Source organism: Oryctolagus cuniculus, chromosome 12 (assembly GCF_051225735.1).
Source record: "Oryctolagus cuniculus isolate XC-2025 breed Fujian yellow rabbit chromosome 12, ASM5122573v1, whole genome shotgun sequence".
NCBI lineage: Eukaryota > Metazoa > Chordata > Mammalia > Lagomorpha > Leporidae > Oryctolagus > Oryctolagus cuniculus.
Genome location: NC_142878.1, coordinates 28,810,337 through 28,830,404, shown reverse-complemented (window position 1 = coordinate 28,830,404; position 20,068 = coordinate 28,810,337). Strand labels below are relative to the sequence as shown.

General features: G+C 37.4%; 1 protein-coding gene across 5 annotated transcripts in view; it reads right to left on the bottom strand.

Moving 5' to 3' along the window:
* The window catches only part of MDGA2 (MAM domain containing glycosylphosphatidylinositol anchor 2), an 891,422-nt gene that overhangs the window by 330,718 nt on the left and 540,636 nt on the right, over positions 1-20,068 (bottom strand). For all 5 annotated transcript variants that reach the window (XM_008269620.5, XM_089309284.1, XM_089309285.1 and 2 more), the window contains one exon: positions 6,204-6,400. In XM_008269620.5, coding sequence (XP_008267842.3) covers positions 6,204-6,400 — 197 coding nt within the window. The remainder of the gene's footprint in view (positions 1-6,203; positions 6,401-20,068) is intronic.

Here is a 20,068-nt window from a genome sequence, read left to right as displayed (position 1 = left end):
ATAAAATCACTAGCACAATAAGCAAAAGGAAAAGTAAACACCATTGCAAACTTGCACAAATAGCAAAGTCATATTCCAGGAAGGCAAAATAAATCTGTGCAAACAGTTCAACTATTCAGATTTATATTTTACCATCGTGAAAATAAAACAGCAACTAAGTCAACCGGGTTGTTCTCCATGGCTGGACAAGCATAATTGAGCACACTTCCAAATTTCTAAGGCAGCCGTAAGCTACAAATGAGGACACTATCTGCTATCTAGTAGACTCAGGGGTAAAAATATTTCCCATATCATTTTCATCTGCATTATTAAACTTTGTCTTAGAATCTAGACTTCTCAACCTATTACTTCTAATATTTCTTCTTCATTATAAGTTTTAGGAAAAGTTCTTTTATTCTAGAGCTTTCTGTGAAAGCACATGAAACTATCAATGTTCTTTGTACCACTACATCTATCCAGAAGAATCTATGTACAACTAAAAATCTGTCCTGAAATATAGCCTGAAGGACATAAAGAAGAGTTTCAGAATAGCACCTGCAGGGGCCCAGATACAGCAGTCTGGTGGCAATGAGTAGTTCATCGCTTTCTAAGGAGTAGGAATGCACTGTCAAATTCACATAATGTTGCTCCACTTATTTTATATTACCAGACAGATTCATGTATTTGTGCTACCTTTTCAACTCAGTAGGCATTTGCATTTGTGATTCTTACACAAAGCTCACCTAATAGAGCACAACTGAAAAAGAAACACTTGGGCTGGCGCCGCGGCTCACTAGGCTAATCCTCCACCTGCGGCACCGGCACACCAGGTTCTAGTCCCGGTCGGGGCGCCGGATTCTGTCCCGGTTGCCCCTCTTTCAGGCCAGCTCTCTGTGGCCAGGGAGTGCAGAGGAGGATGGCCCAAGTGCTTGGGCCCTGCACCCCATGGGAGACCAGGATAAGTACCTGGCTCCTGCCATCGGATCAGCGCGGTGCACCGGCTGCAGCGTGCCGCAGCGTGCCGGCCATTGAACACTTGAATGTGTAGGAAGCTATTTTATACAGTAAACTGTCTTGTTGCTGAGGAGCAATTTCTTATAGGAAACTCTCCAGACTTTAAGTAAATGACCAGTTTCCTACGCATTTATAATAAGTGCAGCTATATTGAGAGAGACTCAAAACATAAAACTCAACAATGCTCTCAAACTTTTTGTACAGCAGTAATTTGCCTGACAAGTAAAATACAAATGAGAGAGGTCAAAGTTTTCTTCTCATGATTATGATATACTGCTAATAGCAGTCACCATCAGAGGAGTAGCTTCAGTAGCATTCTCCTCAACTTGATCAGGAGATTCAACCCCTCAACATTTTGGCAGTCAGTCTGTAGAGACCAACCCAACAGCTCTGAGATTCAAGTTGAAACACAAATTCAAATTTGTATATTCAAAATATTCAAAACAATCCTGAAAAAAAAAAAAAGATGAACACCTCTGCAGGACTTATTCTTCCTGATTTTAAGAGTTATTATAAAGCCATAATAATTAAGACAGTATGATATTGGCCTAAAGATAGAGAAAAAATGAGTGGGAAGAATAGTAGTTCATAAACAGATACCAATATACACAGCCAACTGAGTATTCATGTAGGTGCCGAGGGAACGCAGTTGTGAAATGAATGTTTCTTTTCTTTTTCTTTTTTTTTTTTTTTTTGACAGGCAGAGTTAGACAGTGAGAGAGAGAGACAGAGAGAATGGTCTTCCTTCAGTTGGTTCACTCCCCCAAATGGCCGCCATGCGCTGATCTGAAGTCAGGAGCCAGGTGTTTCCTCCTGGTCTCCCAGGTGGGTGCAGGGCCCAAGCACTTGGGCCATCCTCCACTGCCTTCCCAGGCCACAGCAGAGAGCTGGGCTGGAAGAGGAGCAATTGGGACAGAACTGGCGCCCCAACCAGGATTAGAACCTGGAGTGCCAGCGCTGCAGGCGGAGGATTAGCCTAGTGAGCCGTGGTGCTGGCCATGAATGTTTCAATAAGAAATATGTATACTCATTGCAAAAAACAAAACAAAACAAAACCCAATGAACTAATGCATTCCCTTACACTATAAACAAAATGAATATCGAACAGAAACAGCAAATTGGATAATAAATTTAATGGATAATGATTCTCCTTGAACATAAAAAGAAGTAGGTATCTGGCTCAGGGGTCAGGATGCCACTTAAGTTACTTGGGTTCAAGTCCTGATTCTGTTTTTGATTCCTGCTTGCTGAAAATGTGTACCTTACAAGGCAGCAGGCAATGGTCCAAATACTTGGGTCCTTGCTAACCATGTGGGGAATTTGGATTAAGTTCCAGATTCTCAGCTTCAGCTTGGACCAACTCTGTTTTTGCAGGCTTTTAGGGGTAAACCAGTCTATAGCATATTCTCTCTCTCTCTCTCTGCCTTTCAAATAAACAAAATTAATATATAAAATTTTAGGAATATTTTATAATAAAAATCTGTAGATGTAAAACACTTGAAATGCAATAAATACAAAAAAGTAAATATGATTGTACTATTCTAGCCATTACTATTGAGAAAATGGGAAAGTAATGATCAAGGATATAAGTTTAAGGTTACCAATAAATGATACTAAGATAATAAACTCAGAGAAAACAGAATGATAAAAATATTTTATAAATCCAAAAGAAGTCAAGAAAAAGGCAAAATAAAATAAAACAAGTGAATTATATACTGGTATAAAAAACAGATATTACTTGATTAAATGTATTATAAGCTAAGATTGTTGCACTTAATTAAATCAACAACAAAATCTATTTATTAGTTACAAGTAAAATATTGTAGGTGTGGAGACATAAAAAGTTAAAAAGTAGAAGCAGAGCTGAATGTTTATCGCCATCTATACTACTCTCCTGTCCCCAAAACACTCATCTAAAGAAAGCTTGTGCCATTACACTGGAAAACAGAAAACACCTTAAGGCAAGAAACACTCCTAGAGATTAAGGAAGATAATTCTGAAAGATAATCTACCAAGAAGATAAAATATCAGGAAGGTAACATACATCTATAATGCACTAACAAGATCATCTATGATACAACATTCTAAATCCCGCAGCAGTAATAATACCTCTTCAAAACATGCTCGTCTAAAGTAAAAATGACAGCAAACAGACAAATCCACACCTGTACTCACAAGGGTTAACTGATCTCTCTTAATAGCTCTGAGAACAGCAGATGAAAAAAAAAAAAACAGAAGAAATACAGATTTAAATAATACAATTAGAAAACCTGAACTAACTGGCACTTGAAAATTTTAGAATGCACATTATTTTCAGTGCATACACAATATTTATGAAAACAGACCACAGGCTATGCACAAGGCAAATTTCAATTTCTGAGGACTGAAGTGATTCAGAATGTTTTCTGGCATAGTAGAATTAAACTATAAATCAATTAAAAATTACAACTACAAAATCTCCAATAGTTGGAAATTAAATACAATAAAATGGATTCATTTATAACACCATTCTCATTTATGTTTCCCTGTTTCTTTATTGGTAATAGAGAAATTTACAGAGAGTGATTCAGGAATTACTTGTACCTTGGAGCTAACTTTAACTATCCCACAGCTAGTAATTCAAATGTCTCCAAAGGAGTATTAGTTCAATTTTTAACATGTTTACTGAGAATCTTCCATGTGCCAGGCATTGTTAAGCTGTTAAGAGCAGACTAAGACTCTATAGTTAGAGTTTATGTCTGAAAAAATAAATAATTTTATCATTTGTCCCACAATAAAAATAAAGCTTGTTATTGGGAAGTGGTAACTACAGAAAGGCAGAGATGTTACTTCATACATGATGGTGCAGTGAAAGATTCTGTGGGCAAATGAAATTAAAAGATAAGTTCATTCTGGTGCTAAATATTTTGCATTCCGTGCATAATTTTTCTTGACACACATTTTCCACGAACTTGCTGATGACTCATCGTAGATTTGTCAGGGAAATTCTCTTTGCGGTGATGAACCTCACGTATTAAGAAGAGTCCCAGTGTATTATCAAGTACAGCACACTCTGGGTGTAGGGATCAACACTGTGCAGAGCCCCGGCGTAGAGGAACACGGCCAGCTCTAGCATACTTTGGCTAGAGCAGAATAGCAGCTCAGGTAAAAGACTCCAAGGCAAGGCATGGTAGAGGCCTGTTCTAATAGACCACAAGACATCATCTGGATTTATTGTGAACACTGGGAAGCAACTAGAGGTATTAAAACAGAAAAAATACCTTATCATATTTGTATTTCTAAATTATCACTCTGGATGTTTGCAGTTTTCTGTAATAAAGCATGAACGCCATGTAGGAGCCTACTGTTTTGTTCCCTGAAGGGGTAATGGAACAAGTGTGATATGGTGGTTTACCTGTGTGTATCAGTTGCATACAGTATATCAAGGTTGAGTTCTACAAGGAAAAAGCATCGATGATCTCCTCTCTATGAAAAAAACAACCAAGAATATGGCCGCAAGAAGTAGACTTGCTATATGCTGATATCTGAGACTTTCCATCAGTTTGGACTAGAACATATATTGTACATTAACAAATTAAGTGTACATCTAAAATAAAAATATTGAAATATTTTTTGCTTCACCTAAATCTTCTGGACACATACTAATACCAGCTAAAGAAGAAGGAAGGATAAGCATCATAATTAAAGGCAGGATAATCTTTTTAAATAGGAACAAAAGCAACATGATTGATAATTATTAACTAAAATTGCTTAATCTAGCACACAGTATTGCAAGGAAAAGCCGATTATATTTCTTAGATTTTTAGACATTTAAGGTTTCTGTGGTTGTTATTGTTCACTCTCCAGATAGCCACAATGAGGCTGAGGCTGAAGCCGTGAGCCAAGAACTCAACAGAGGTCTCCAACAGGGTGGCAGAAAACCAATCACCTGAGCCATTAGGGACCATCAGGTCAATGACTCTTCCTCTTAGATATTTTCCCAAAGAATTAATGTAGACTAAGCAGCAGATTTACGAGCAAAGCGAAGGTGGGATGTGGTGCCAGTTAGTAAACACTAATATTCAGATAAAAGGAAGTATTCATAATAACATCTTTGAATAAAGGAGTTGTTTTCTCACAAGGGGGTAGCAGGATAAAACAGAAAAGAGTAAGTGAAAGTGTTTTTTAAGAGGGCAGAATCAATAGCTACAAGTTTCAGAGCTCTTCCAAGATGGCCTCCCAGAACTGCTTCCATAGAACAGAGACAGATTCAAAGAATGATTGATAACCTTGTTTAATAGCTTTAAACCAAATTCTTAGTTATTCTGATAGTTTAAAAGGTTTCCCAAAATTTGGACAAGGTCCATATGTTCATTCCCAAGTGCTCAGACTATCCGCAGATGAGACAACCCAAGAGTGAACAGGTGTTTAGAATTATCTCAATCCATAAAAATTATCATGTTTCACAAAATTCCAGATGAAAATTTGTGTCCTAAATTGTTACAATGTTCAATTTAAAAAAATAACAAAAAAAGATGAATCAAACTGGTGAACTCTTATCTGGATGAGAATGATTTTGTTTCTCATTTTTTTAGCCAATGCAAACAATTTTAGTAAAAAAGAGAAGAATGAGTTGCAGTTGTAGTAGTACAGAATATTTAGGGGAAATTAAGTCCTAACTTGCAGGCAGAACACAGTTGATACCTTAGGGGCCTCAGTCAAGAGGGGGTTAGATCAGAATAGGCTTCAATATTCTGCCATGGAAGACTACTAGCAACTCATGTGCAATGATGATCTTCAGAGGCATACAATGTGGCAAGGCACAACTGCTCTATACCTTACTTACCATTGCAAATAGGGATATCAAAATCTCTCCGTGTTAGAAATATTTTCCACAAAAACAAACCAGTCAGCAAAATGTATCATTATGTACTTTATAGTGAAACATGAATAAATGCTTGGACAAAGAAATATGTTAGGATGCATACACATAAAAACATATTCAAGAGTTAACATTTCAAACAAAATGTTGGAAATTCATTTTTTTACATAAAAAAGTTACCCTTCACATTCATATTTGAGTCCTCTAAATCTTTCAGTCAAGGACCTACTGTTCTTAAAAGGCCAAATTAGGGGAAGTTATCTTTCCTAGCAGCCACAATATTACATGTTGCTGAGTTAGGAAAGTATCTTAGCAAAGTATGACAGAAATATTATAGCTTAGTTCCTACCTGGGTAAAGAAGGGTTCATAAATCTCAACTCCTTTATCAGACCCTTGCAGTAACACCTCCTGGCCACGTCTCCAGCTGTACCGAACAGGTGGATTGGAATTGGCAACACACCGGAGGAACACTGTTCTCTCATAGTAAAATTGTTCTTTAGCTTCACCTATACTTTGATGGACAGTTACTACTGGGTCATCCAAATCTAAAAGAAATAAAACAGGCAACAGGCAACGTTAAGAGTTACACACTTACTTTCAAATGTTATACAAATACAAATAACAAAGGTGAACACTTCTGATTCTATTACTCATGGCTAGGCTTTTTTTTCCCTCACTGTTTATTCCGCTTATCTGCAAGAAATTTCAAGAGGCAAGAAAGAAATGTTATTTCCTAAGATACTTTTGTTGAGATGGTACAAATGACTGTGTATTTCCAACTTCTAATCACATAAAAGTAGAACTCCGAGAGATCAAAATTCAAAACTCTTAAATTTAAGGGTTTAATAAAAAGAATACAACAGAGGAATTATTGTCATTACCATGCAGCGCAATTGGCTCAGTCCCATAATGTATGGCTCCTACCAATAATTTATAAATGAAACCTTGAAAGATCAAAGAATATTTATAAATTATTTCAATTTTTACGGAAACAAAATGTGCCTATACAGTGAACTGAATTTTACCTTGTTCTCTGTAACCAAATATAACCCCAATTATATTTGTTGATATGAAATGTGCAGACAGAAGACAATATTAAAAGGCATTAATATTTCTAATATTGAATACTATAATTAAATGTGTGCCATTTTACACAAATTCTAAAGAGATATCACAGGTGTAGCATCTCCTGGAAAAACACTACTCCATTAAATCTTGGGGTGTGTGGGTCATATAGTCATCATCTTCACTACTCATCTCTACCAGTGTAAAGTGAAAGCAGCCAAACACAATGGATAAACGAGTGAATAACGAGTATTTTTGAGTTTCAGTAAAAGCTTATTTATAAATACAGGCTGAGGGGCCATAGTTGATCACCCCTAATGGAGCACACCCAAGGGTCTTAAATGAAGGCAAAAAGAAATTAAGAAGTATATTTACCTGAGTGTAACAATGAGCTCTCAGTTCCATGTGCTCATGCCAATTTAGTACTATAGATCCCTATGGAATGTGATGCAAACATCGGCTGCATGGCCATAGTTCCACCCATGTTAATTTTATAAGAGGTAAAGTTTACTTAACCTTTGTTATCATTAATATTTCTTTATCAGAAAAATAGTAATAATAATAGTACCATAATAATCAGCCTATTCGAGGATTACATGAACAGTTCATAAGATCCTGGGCATATAAAAAATGCTCAGTAAGTTAGCTATAAATATTATTATTTTTAAAGCCTCACGGAAACTCCCACGGATTCCATGTTATTTCCGTATCTTTATTTTACTACTTCATAATGCACTAATCTCTTGTTTTAAATAGGTAGAAAATGTCTTTGTCTATTGTCTAAGCCATCAAAGGCTTCTACATGACAAGCACTTTGATGGGAAAGCCTGAAAAGAAACTACAATATTTATATGGACATAACAATGTTAAAGTTTATGGGCACATTCTGCCCTGAATATTTAAAAGGCGTTCTTCTTCAGAAAAGATTCTTTCTGATGTATTAAAATAATAAAAAGCCAACAAAAGTAGTGAAGAGTTGCCCTATGATATCCAAGAACATAATCTAAAATTTCTCCATTTTTAAAAAAGTTTTTTTCAACGTGAATTGTTTGACAGCCCTACTTTGATTTCTAGTTTTGCAATTCTCTGAGGTTTTTTTCTCTTTTCCAACATTAGAATCTTTTCACAGCTACCTCAAAAGTATAATTTTAGCAGTGTAAATTCACAGAACAAATGCTGCTTTTGGTAAAGTTTAAGGAACTTGCAGTTTAAATTCACTCTATTAATTGCTGAGGGATATATGCTGTCTGGTTTTAATAAGCTGCAATATTTAGAGTGGCTGGCTTCATTATCATTAAAGAATAGTTTTTAAAAAATCTATAAGATATTCATGTATTTGGTGATTAGTCCTTACATAAATCAAATAATACAGAATATTGACTGAATTCAGCCTTAGTAACTTTTTTTATAACTTTTTAAAGATTTATTTATTTATTTGAAAGTCAGAGTTACACAGAGGGAGGAGAGGCAGAGAGAGAGAGAGAGAGGTCTTCCATCCAATGGTTCACTCCCCAACTGGCCGCAACTGCAGGAACTGTGCCGATCCGAAGCCAGAGGCCAAGAGCTTCTTCCCCGTCTCCCATGCAGGTGCTGGGACCCAAGGTCTTGGGCCATCTTCTGCTGCTTTCCCAGTCCATAACAGAGAGCTGGATTGGAAGTGGAGCAGCCAAGTCTTGAACCTGCGCCATAGGGGGTGCTGGCGCTTCAGGCAGCGCAGGCCCCCCTGCCTGAATAACTTTTAAAAGTGGACTCCGAATCAGTAATAAACTACTTCCTTTCTTTGAAAGTCTAAGTTATAGAGAAGGAGAGATGAGAGAGATCTTCCATCTGCTGATCACCCCCACGATGGCTGTTATGATCAGGGGTGGGTCAGTCCGAAGCCAGGAGCCAGTTGCTTCATCTCGGTCTCACACCTGGGTGGCAGGGGCCCAAACATTTAGGTCACCCTCTGCTGCTTTTCCCAGGCCATTTGTAAGGAACCAGATCCGAAGTGAAGCACCCAGGACATGCACTGGTGTCTATATGGGATGCCAGAATCACAGGCAGTAGCTTTACCAACTAGGCCACAATTCTGGCCCAACTCTTTCCTTTCTTATTAAAAATGTATTTTCTTTAGGTCATAGGCTCATTTTTAGAAGACAGGACCTGCATTATGTTATTAAAAAACCTAAAAACTGTGAAGCTAGAAAACCTAAGAACAGAAAATAATTGGATTCTCCTTGGGTTCCAAATAGTTAATAGCTTGGTCTTTCCACTTACTGATGTATCCTTAGCTCTTCTGTTATTGTTGGCAATGTCAACAGGCTAAAGCAGAACAGAACAAACCTGAACCATCATTTAAATATGCTCTTCCCTGACTTGGATGCATTCTAAGGCACTGGTCTGAGAATCTAATCCCACGACCCTGGCTTGCTGAACATTCTCTTGACTGAATTATATGTTGGATTCACTCATGTGTAGGAATTTCTGCTTCCCAAAATTGCTGATGACTTCTTTCTTTATTTTAAAACATGACAAAACAAACTTTGTTTTAGACAACTCAAATATTATTTGTGTAACTATATGTATACATTAATTATATATACATATAATATACAGTTTAAGCAAAACATACATTATAACATTTAAAGATGTTCTGATATTTAAATACATATGTCCTATGTATTACTGAATATATACTGGGCACATACATTTGTCTTAGGTCAGTCTTCAGAGAAAACAAACTCTGAAGACAGAAATGTGTGTGAAGCAACAGTGTTGGGATTTACCTTCTAGAATAACATGTACGGAAGGCGGAAGAAGTGGGGTTGGACATGGGTTGGACATGAATCCTAGGACAGTAGCAACAAAGGTTTTTCAAGCTCTGGAGAAGTTCTGAAACTGTGACATGTCACTCAGAGCTGTACTGCCCTAAGCCTTTATGCACCTATCGCCCTCCTCATTAACCAGTCATTCAGTTGTACTGCTCTTCACAGGTCAGATGAGTGGGAAAGTCCACTGTGTTTGGCTTGGGAAATTTTCTACAGAGGGGCTCAGTGGATAGCCAACGGCTGAAATTCTCAGGAGCTGCAGAAGTGATAGGTCAGTCCTGAGAAGGATCTAGCTGGAGCATCCACTCAGATAAACTTCTACATGTGATAATTCTATCTGGGAAAATCTACTTTGGGATTCTGGTTAGTCTGCTTTCTTGGAGTAAAATTTTAAAATGAACTATGGTGAGATAATATTCATAATCTATTATTACCATTATAGATTCCTCTCACCAACAGTCAGTTCCTTTTTTTGTGTAAATAGTTTATCTAGTAGGGTTACCAGCGTTTTGTCACTGAGTGCTCTTGGTCACCACACCCTTCTCAGACCAAGACTGATGCCCTTACTTGGTTAACACCAAAATTGAGCAGGGAATCCAAAAAGGGACTCGGTGGATACCAATATGTATATCAAACATATTCTTTACTAACTTGTGAGGTAGTAACAGCTTACTTTCAGCAGATCATACAAACTAATTGCTCCTGCTAGGATGGCAACTCTTCCTATCTGCCCTTCCAGACACAAGGACCTTAAATTAACTGAGAAGCAGAAATGGCTTAAAGATTAATGGGGTTCTTTCTGTATCACTTAATAGACGTGTTTTCCTTTTCTCGGAACTTGAACATCTGAACTGGCAGAGTACAGAGTTGCGGGAAAGGATACAGATTTCCCCAAGTTGAGTCATTGAATGTGATAGTAGTAAGTGAGGTCATCCCATGGTACTTGGACCTGCATATTCTACAAGAAAAAAAATGATATAATAATGGTCATTTATCTAGGATTCAGCAGCATCCTGCAGGACAGTACCCCTTCCTTCCAAGATATTATCTCCATAAGACCTAGCTGCCCTTTCAAAAATGCCATTTTATCTCGAGTAAGCTGGCATTTTTAGGCGACACTGTCTAGGTATGAGTAGATAATCCCATAGTAATATGCCCATTTCATAATCTGAGATATTCATGTGGAACTGCATCCTATTTGTGATGCTTCTCAAATGTTCCAAAGGTCCTCCTTCCATAGTGTAGAGTTATATAAGTAAATAATACACAGAAAGAAGTGAAGCACTACCATATATACTTGCAGTGGTATTATAGTTTGTTTTGTTGGTTGGTTGGTTGGTGATTCAATCAACCCTTCAATCAATGAGTTCAAAGACTATGAACCATCTCAGGTTCACATATTGGGCACAGTCATGACATGTTATAAGATGGCAATATTTATCATCTTGATAATTCATCTTTGATTTGTTTTAGTTGAGTAGACTGTATTGTCTATTCAATTTTTTTCCCTAGGCATGCTGTGTTCTGTTAACCATCTTGATAGCTTTCTGTGAGTCCTGGATACAACTGAACTAGTTGGTCATTAAGATAATTGTGCCAGGACTGCTGCTACAACACAGCAGGTTAAGTCTCTGCCTATCTAGCCCATGTTCCAAATCAGAGTGCCAGTTTGAGTCCTGGCTGCTACATTTTCTATCCAGCTTCAAGACTATGCTACTGTGGAAGCAGTGGCTGATGGCTCAAGTTCTTGGGCCCCTGTTACCCATGTGGGAGACCCATAGGGAGTTCCAAGCTCCTGGATGACCTAGCCCTGGTTGGTGCAAGCATTTGGGAAGTGACTCAGCATATACAACTGGATTTCTCCATCTCACTCTCCATTTCCCTCTTGCTGTTCTCTTTCTCTTCTCCCTGCCTTTCTGTCACTATTTCAAATAAATACATATTTAAAATAAAAACGATAATTGTGTCCACTTTACACAACTAAGCACCACCATCTAGCCTGAATTATTTTGACCACTTCCCATTCTGATTCTGAGTAGACAGCCCAATAGCATCTCCTGCCATCCAAGTTTGCCTGTGGAGGACAGTCACTCCCAGACTATTCAATGATGCCCATGTCTCACTTCCTAACTACTACAGTCAGTAGTTGTCCTTCAAGCCTTTACAAAGAATAGACTGATCTGGTGGTACTTCTGGACAACACCTGATTTACTTACATTAGCATGCCTAGTTCTCTGAGTCTTTTGATCTTTTCTTTTGTAGTAATTCTAGCACTTACTCATTTAGTGGGGATCACTAAACTAATCCTAGCTGCATTTAGCACTGTTCCATCCCTTTATCACAGAAAAATATTATCACATTAATCAACTCTTATTCTTCAAACTTAATCTTATTTTCTACACCACTTAATTCAGAAGCCTCAGTATCTAGCTCCATATGTATCTCGTAACTCCTAATAAATATTGACTAAGGTCTATAGGTCACCTGAGGCATGGTCTTTTTCTTTTCTTTGAGAATCAACACTTTCCTAGCCATGTATTGTTGCCTATTAGCCTTGTACGTTGATTTCATGACCAGGAATAAAAGTGGAGCTATATTCTAAGAAGTTTGTGTTGCACCCAAAGAAAAGAAGTTTCTGAATCATCTTCAAACAAGACAGAAGTGCTAGCTTCCAACAGAGACAAAGAGGCCACTTTTGAAACTCCTGAAGGTTTAGAAGAAGAAGGTTTCAAGGTTTTTGAGTTCACAAACACAGATGAAGCCCAATCCCCAAGTCAGAGTTCCACTTGTTCCAAACTAGGACTCAGACCCTGGTTTAGCTAAGGATACAAGATCTGTTACAATTTTACATAAGCACTGAGCCTTATTCTCAGCTTTTATGACCTCTAATTAAGAACACAGAGTCTCTTCATACTTTACTAAAGAGGTCATCTTATCCTCACACATCACCCTCAAGTAATGATTAGTTATGTTCAGCCTTTCATTATCTTTTTCCACAGCCTGAATGGAACCTAGTAGAAGCTAAATGATCCAGCTGTCATGTAATTATTACTTTCCCTTGAATTCTCCAAAGGTCTGAAATATTGAACTCACAGTGCATTACCTGCCACAAGTACCATTCTTCATTCACCATGAGTGAAAGTTTTAACAATTGCACCACTCTAGAATTCAAGGGTTGCCTGTGGTCCATTCTTCCATGAGTAATCAAACCCTTACTCCCATTCAACTAGTTGGGTGATGGGTGATCCACTCCTAGAATTTTGAGAGTCAACTTCCTCAGAATAGGCTCTTTGGAAACATTATTCTTGGGTAAAGACATACATTTCAGAAAGTTATTGAGGACTACCCACAGGGTGCACTCATATGGTTATATGCAAAAAACGAAGACTAGGCAGCAGGAGAAGTTAAAGCCTCCAGCTGATCCAGGCAGAGCTTGAGCCAAGAAGGCCATTCGTGACTGTTCTGCAGAGCTTTCCTGAAAAAAACAATGATCAGTCACTACATTAGGACTTCTCTTACTGTGAAGTCTTGACCTTGCATTAGGTGGCTCTTCTCGACAGAAAACGAATCCATGAGACTGACTCACTTGAGAGTGAACATTTTCCAACATTCTTGGTAAGATTTAGAGCATCTGCTTCACATCATTACCCAAGGACTTTGTGGTCACCTTCTGCTACTCTTCTCAGTCTTTACATGTAGTTTATAGAAGGTAAAATCTGTATCATGCCATATGGCCCGGTGATACCATAAATTCACACTGGACTATTTTCTGTTATTGGTGATATTTTCATATATTTATTGCATCTCTTTAAAATAAATTTTAATTTCATAGGCTAAATGTGTGAAATTCAAACATTTTTGAAATTATATTCACTGAGAATACAAAATGTTCTTTAAAGATCATATGATTTTTATTACTTAAAAGTCGCCAAAATATTTATGATGCAATTAAATCTGATTATTTTATTTAAATATTTCCTTAAAGATATTTTAATTATATGACTAATATGTGTTATGCTAAAATACATCTGTAGTGCACAGGATCTATAGCTTAGTCATGTTTCTATTACCAAAAACCAACATAACGTCCAAGAAGTCAATAATAATCTAATTAATAGAGATGTTATTAATATAGTCAATGTCTATTCATCAAGGACAGCCATGCATATCACAGTAATAATATAGGGGGGTAATTTTTCCTTTAAATGCAGGATTTTTGGCAGCTGGGCAGACTGAAACATGAATCGTAAAGTGTGGGTGTGAAAGGGAGGGAAGCTGATGGACTTTGTTTAGATTAGTAGCTATAGCTACTCCAGTCCCAATGTCTGTGAGATGGAGCCAGAACGCAAAGTATGATCTGCAGATAGATTTAGGAGCCATCAGCATGCAGTAGGGGAAAAGAATTCATTCAAGGAGTGTGCGGACTGAAAAAAGCAAAGGATCCAGAATCCCTAGGCAGCATCAAAAGCAGATATAGAAGAAGGAATTCCTTCCAAAAGATGGAGGAAAAAGTAATAGGAGAGATGGAGTCAAAGAATATCAATATTGAATGAAATACATGTTTAAAAGTACTTTCATGACACCAAGCAGTTGGAAAGCAGAATAAATGGTGGGAAAGGACAATAATTTTTAAAAAAAAAAGGATTTGGAAAGTAATTTTAACTTTGGCAACAATCACGTCATTCGCAACCTTTGCCAAGGTTATGTAGCGGAGCTCTGGAACTAACAATTTTCTGTACTTTAAGGAGGGAAAAGCAGGTAAAAACATGGCATTATTAACGTGTATACTCCATTCAAGAGATGGCTCCGTACATAAAAAGTTGAGGAGCAGCAAGAAGACAACATCGGATCAAAGGAGTCTTGGTTTGTTTTGTTTTCCCCTAAGTTGAGAGGTGTACATTTATAGCTGCAAACACAGAAGAACCAGGTTAGTGAAAAAACGTAAGGAAAAAAATCACTCTCTGAAATAAGTATGATAATAAACAGGAGTCACTGTGCACTTACTCCTCATGTAGGATCTCTGTCCTTAATGTGCTATACATTGAGACTTAATGCTATAACGAGTACTCAAACAGCATATTTCACTTTGTGTTTCTATGGGGGTGCAAACTGTTGAAATCTTTACTTAATGTATACTAAACTGATCTTCTGTAAAAAAAAAAAAAAAGAAGAAATTATTAATTCCCAACTTGACTCTCACTGGGATTAAACATGACAATAGGTCTGATCTGATTTCATCATCATTTAAAAAATCATCTATTATTTTTCACTTTATGTTTCTGTGTGGGAGCAAACTGTTGAAATCTTTACTTAATGTATGCTAAAACTCATCTTCTGTAGATAAAGAGAATCGAAAATGAATCCTCATGTGAATGGAAGGGGAGAGGGAGTGGGAAAGGGGAGGGATGCGGGTGGGAGGGACGTTATGGGGGGGAAGCCATTGTAATCCATAAGCCGTACTTTGGAAATTTATATTCATTAAATAAAAGTTAAAAAAAAAAGTTCATGGCAAATGGAATGAAAAATAAAATAAAAATATATAAATTTTATTCCTCAAAAAAAAGAATATATATTTTCTTAAGAAAAATAGCACATGGGGGTACTAAAAGTTATTATTTTCCATTTTATGGAAAAGAGTTTATATCACTGCTATTAAAGGATGAGCACACATAACAAAATACCATGCTAACTATATGCATGTATCAACTGCCATAATGTGAATAAAATTAAATTACCTCTAAGTGTATAAGGAAACCAATTAAATCGTTGTTAGACCAATCAGTAATGAAGAACAAAGTACTGTATTGTAAACAAAGCATCTTTGAAACTGATCTGTAGCATTTTCTGCAGATACCATTTCAAAAGTCTGGCTTTCTTTGATAAATCAATGAGAAATTTTGTGCGAATATCAATGACAAGAAATGTTTCATACAGTCTCCTGGTTCTTCAACAATGACTAATTTTATCTGATAACCCATGAAAGAAAACTAACAAAATGAATACTTATAGCCAACTTCTCAAAATGTGACATGTAGATGAATGAGGCTATTTTTAAAATACAGACTTATTCTTCTGGGAAATTTTGCTCTTACTCTTACTCTTCTACTCTTTTTTTTCATAAATTACATTTCCATATGAATTTTTTTAAAATTTTATTTAAGGCATACAAACTTCATGCATTTAATATAATACAAATTTAGGAACATAGTGACTCTTCCCATCTTACCCCCCTCTCGTCTGCACCTCCACCCTTCTTCCTTCTCTCTCTCCTATTCCTACTCTTAATTCTTATAAAGATGCATTTTCAGTTTCCTTTGTGACTCATAAGATTAACACAAGAGTAAGTAAAGAGTTCAACAAATTATATGAGAAAAAAACAAAACACTGTTCCTCAACAGTAGAGACAAGGGCTGTAACCAATCACTGAATCTCAAAATGTCAATTTCACTCCTAATAGATTACATTTTACATACTTTATTAGCTACCATAGAACAGGGAAAACATATGCTATTTGTCCTTTGGGGACTGGCTAATTTCACTAAGTATAATGGTTTCCAGTTGTATCCATTTTATTGCAAGAAACGACCTCATTTTTTTATATAAGCACTGAATAGTATTCCATTGTGTATATATACCATAATTTCTTACCCATTAATCAGTGGATGGACATCTGGGTTGGTTCCATATCTTAGCTATTGTGAATTGAGCTGCAATGAATATGGGGATACAGATTACTCTTTCATATGCTGATTTCATTTTCCTTGAGAGTATTCCCAGGAGTGGGATGGCTGGCTCATATGGCAGCTCTATTTTCAGCTTTCTGAGGTTTCCCCATACTGTCTTCCACAATGGCTGTACCAGTTTACATTCCCACGAAGAGTGGAGTAGGGTACCTTTTTCCCTACAACCTTGCCAACATTTATTGTTTGTTGACTTCTGTATTCTACTCTTAAAAACTAGAGTTTTTACAACTACACGTAAGTACGTTTCCTCTTAGTCAATACTATGCAGATGATTCTTTCTGGGGAAAGTGTATTTAAATTTGAAGATGGCCTAGATAAACTTCCCTAGGATTTTCACTTTATCTCCTCTTCTCACTCATTTTCTACCACTTTCCTAAAAAAATGAGGATAAGAGACACGGATATTTGAGATATTTATATGTATACAGAGATAGGACAATGGTATGACAAACACATAATTATAATTTATGCATACATGATATATATAATTATTTATGTGAAGGGCAGGGTGACAGGGAGAAAGAGGGAAGACACTACTTTTTTGTCTTATTTATCTTCTCACATAAAATACCTCATGGAAATCCCTCCAAGATAGAAATCTAAGCTCCTCCTTTTGCTTTATTTTTTAAAAAGATTCATTTTATTTATTTAAAAGGCAGAGTTACAGAGAGGTGGGGGGTGAGGGGAGAGAATGTCTTCCATCATCCGGTTCGATCCCCAAGTGGCCACAACAGCTTGAGTTGGAGCAGTCCAAAGTCAGGAGCCAGGAGCTTCTTCTAGATCTCTCATGTGGGTGTAGGGGTCCAAGCACTTGGGCCAACTTCCACTGTTTTTCCAGGCACATTAGCAGGGAGCTGGATCAAAAGTGGAGCAGCCAGGAAGCAAACCAGACCCATATGGGATGCTAGCTCTGCAGGCAGTGGCTTTACCCGCTACGCCACAATGCTGCCCCCCACCCCCAACACTTTTTTGCTTTAAGCAGCTGTACAATATCCCTTAAGTGAACGGATTGAAATTTGTGCATTTTCATATTATGGTCACTGACTTTATTTCTATGATTCTCCTCTACACATATTGATCAGGAATTGTTTCAAAGCACAGGCCTTCAAACTGATGACTTTATTGAGATGGGAGAAATTCTTTTAAATAGAAAGCTGGCTCTGGTTGCTCTCCAGGGGGAATGTCCCTTTCACTACAAGCATGTGATTACTGCCCTTCTGGCATCTCAGTCATGATGGGTTTTACTGCCCTTCCACACTCTGTGCCATCTGAGCGTGTGAACTGTCAGCTCCTTGCTACCTCAGATTGCACTTCCCTTACTCCTAGTGAACTCGCGTGTCCTCTGCACTGGGATCTTCCAGGCTTTTGTTTCCTAGCTGCTGCATCATATCTTTAGCTATTTTTCATTTGGGTTAGGTGCATTTTTCTTTAACAAATCCTTAAAAAATCTCTTTGTGCACTATATTCTTTTCATTATTGTTTATTAATCATATTCATCTTTTTGCACAATCAAAATAACTTAAATTTTATAGAATGAAATATGACTGCCTCTTTTTTAGATGGCTTTGGTTGATATGGAAATAAAGTTTGGGAAGTTTCCCCTCAGGTTGTACATGAATTTTTTGCTCCATCTAGAACTGAATTTTCAATGTCCTATTACTTAGAGGTCTACCATATTTTTTTTCTGATTAGTATGCAGTAGCAGTAGCTTTTACAATGAACTGACTCCCAAGTTCTCTACCACAATGATTTATATTCTAACTTTATCATATCTCACATAAATTAGGAGCTATTTCCTGGTTTATCTTCTATGTTATTTGTCTATCCCTCTGTAAAATCACATTACTATGATATGTAAAAATTTTATCCTCTTAATTCTATTAGGACAGCTTATCCCTATTCTAGTCTCATGCTTTGTTCAAATTTATACCATTTGGTTTAATACTGTGCTTTGGTCTTGAGATAAATATCCAGATTAATTTATTTTTATTCAGATTCTGAAAGAGTTACACACAAACCTAAGCCTCTTTGCATTATTCATTGAGATCAAACTTATATAGTATTTTTAATTTTAGCTAAGCTAAAATACAAAAACTCATCTGGCCTGATGCCATCAACAAAGACAGATATTTGATCATATTTCTAATTTTATCCAACGCAGTATATTTTCAACTTGGTACTGCTCATTGTGCAGTTATACATCACACATTTCCATGAGACATATGAAGTACCTCAATTTTTGATCTTACTTATGATGTCTCACTTTTAATTTTGAAAAATTTATTTTCACTGTATTTGATAGGCAGAGAGACAGATTTTCCTTCTGCTTGTTTACTCCCCAAATGCCCCCATCAGCTGGGGTTATGGCAAGACCAAAGCTACAAAGACCAGAACTCAATCCAAGTCTCTCAAATGAATGGCAGGGACCACAGCCTTTAAGCCATCACTGGCTGCCTTCCAGGGTGTGTGTTACAAGGAAGCCAGAAGCAGAAGCAGAACCAGGACTCAAACCCAGGCACCTGAATATGGGATGCAGGCAATTCAAGCAATGTCTTACCACACTGCACTAAATGGCTACTACTCTCATTGTGTCTCTTCATGCTTCTGAATAAAGCCCTATTTCTGCTTCCTTTATTTTCTTTTAAACTAGAATTACAAGAAGTTCATTAATTTTGGGGGGCCTTTTTAAATAAGCAGATTTGGGAATCCAAGACAGCTAAACAGGATATAGCCATACTAACTCAAGTTGCTCTGAGATCTTAAAAGAACAAAGGAAGGATCTAAGTTTCCATGGGTCCAACTGACAGAAATTTTCAGAGAAGTGAAAAAACAAAACAAACAAACAAAAAAAACCCAAACAAACAAGGAAGACTTTGTGACAGAGGAGAGAAAGCAGAAACTGTTGCAGCAGGTCTTGCTGGCTGTGAGCAGCCATCCTAACACATTAACAAGTCAAGGTAGGAAAAAACTGCCACCTGCCCTGCCACTTGTAGTTTTAGCTAAGAGAGAATTCCACAATCACCCACTGACTTTTACTTCAGCCCGGAGAACTGCTGGGGCTTGAGCAATGCCAGGCTTAGAGTAGGGAAGCCACCTTGTTATCCTTTCCTCCCCTCCACCACCAGCACAGAGCACCATCCTCCACAGTAAAAAGCCACAAGGCCCACCTCTCTTCTGCTCCTACCAGCATCATAGGCAGAGTCAGGACAATGTGTAGGGTAAAGGACAGATGCCTTGCATCCTAGAACTGTAGGAGTTTTGGGGTATTAGCCTCAGAGCTATGCTCACAAACTCTATGTGAACCAGGGGGATTTGCCAACTCTTCTGAGGGCTAACACGAGAAGAAGCCAATAAAAATAAGCTTCCACCCTGGGAGATCTGAGCAATAACCCACTATATCCTCCAACACTAGAACTGTAACAATTCATTCTAAATTTCTTGGTGCCACTGGAATCTATCTGGTGGACATAAGGAAGAATCACCTGCATTCCACATCTCTAAGATTCATAAAATCTCTTCTATGCCTTGTGGTCACCCTGTAGGATTAGAACAGGGCTCACTTCACATCCTCTAGTCCTGTGACTAGAGCTGTTGGT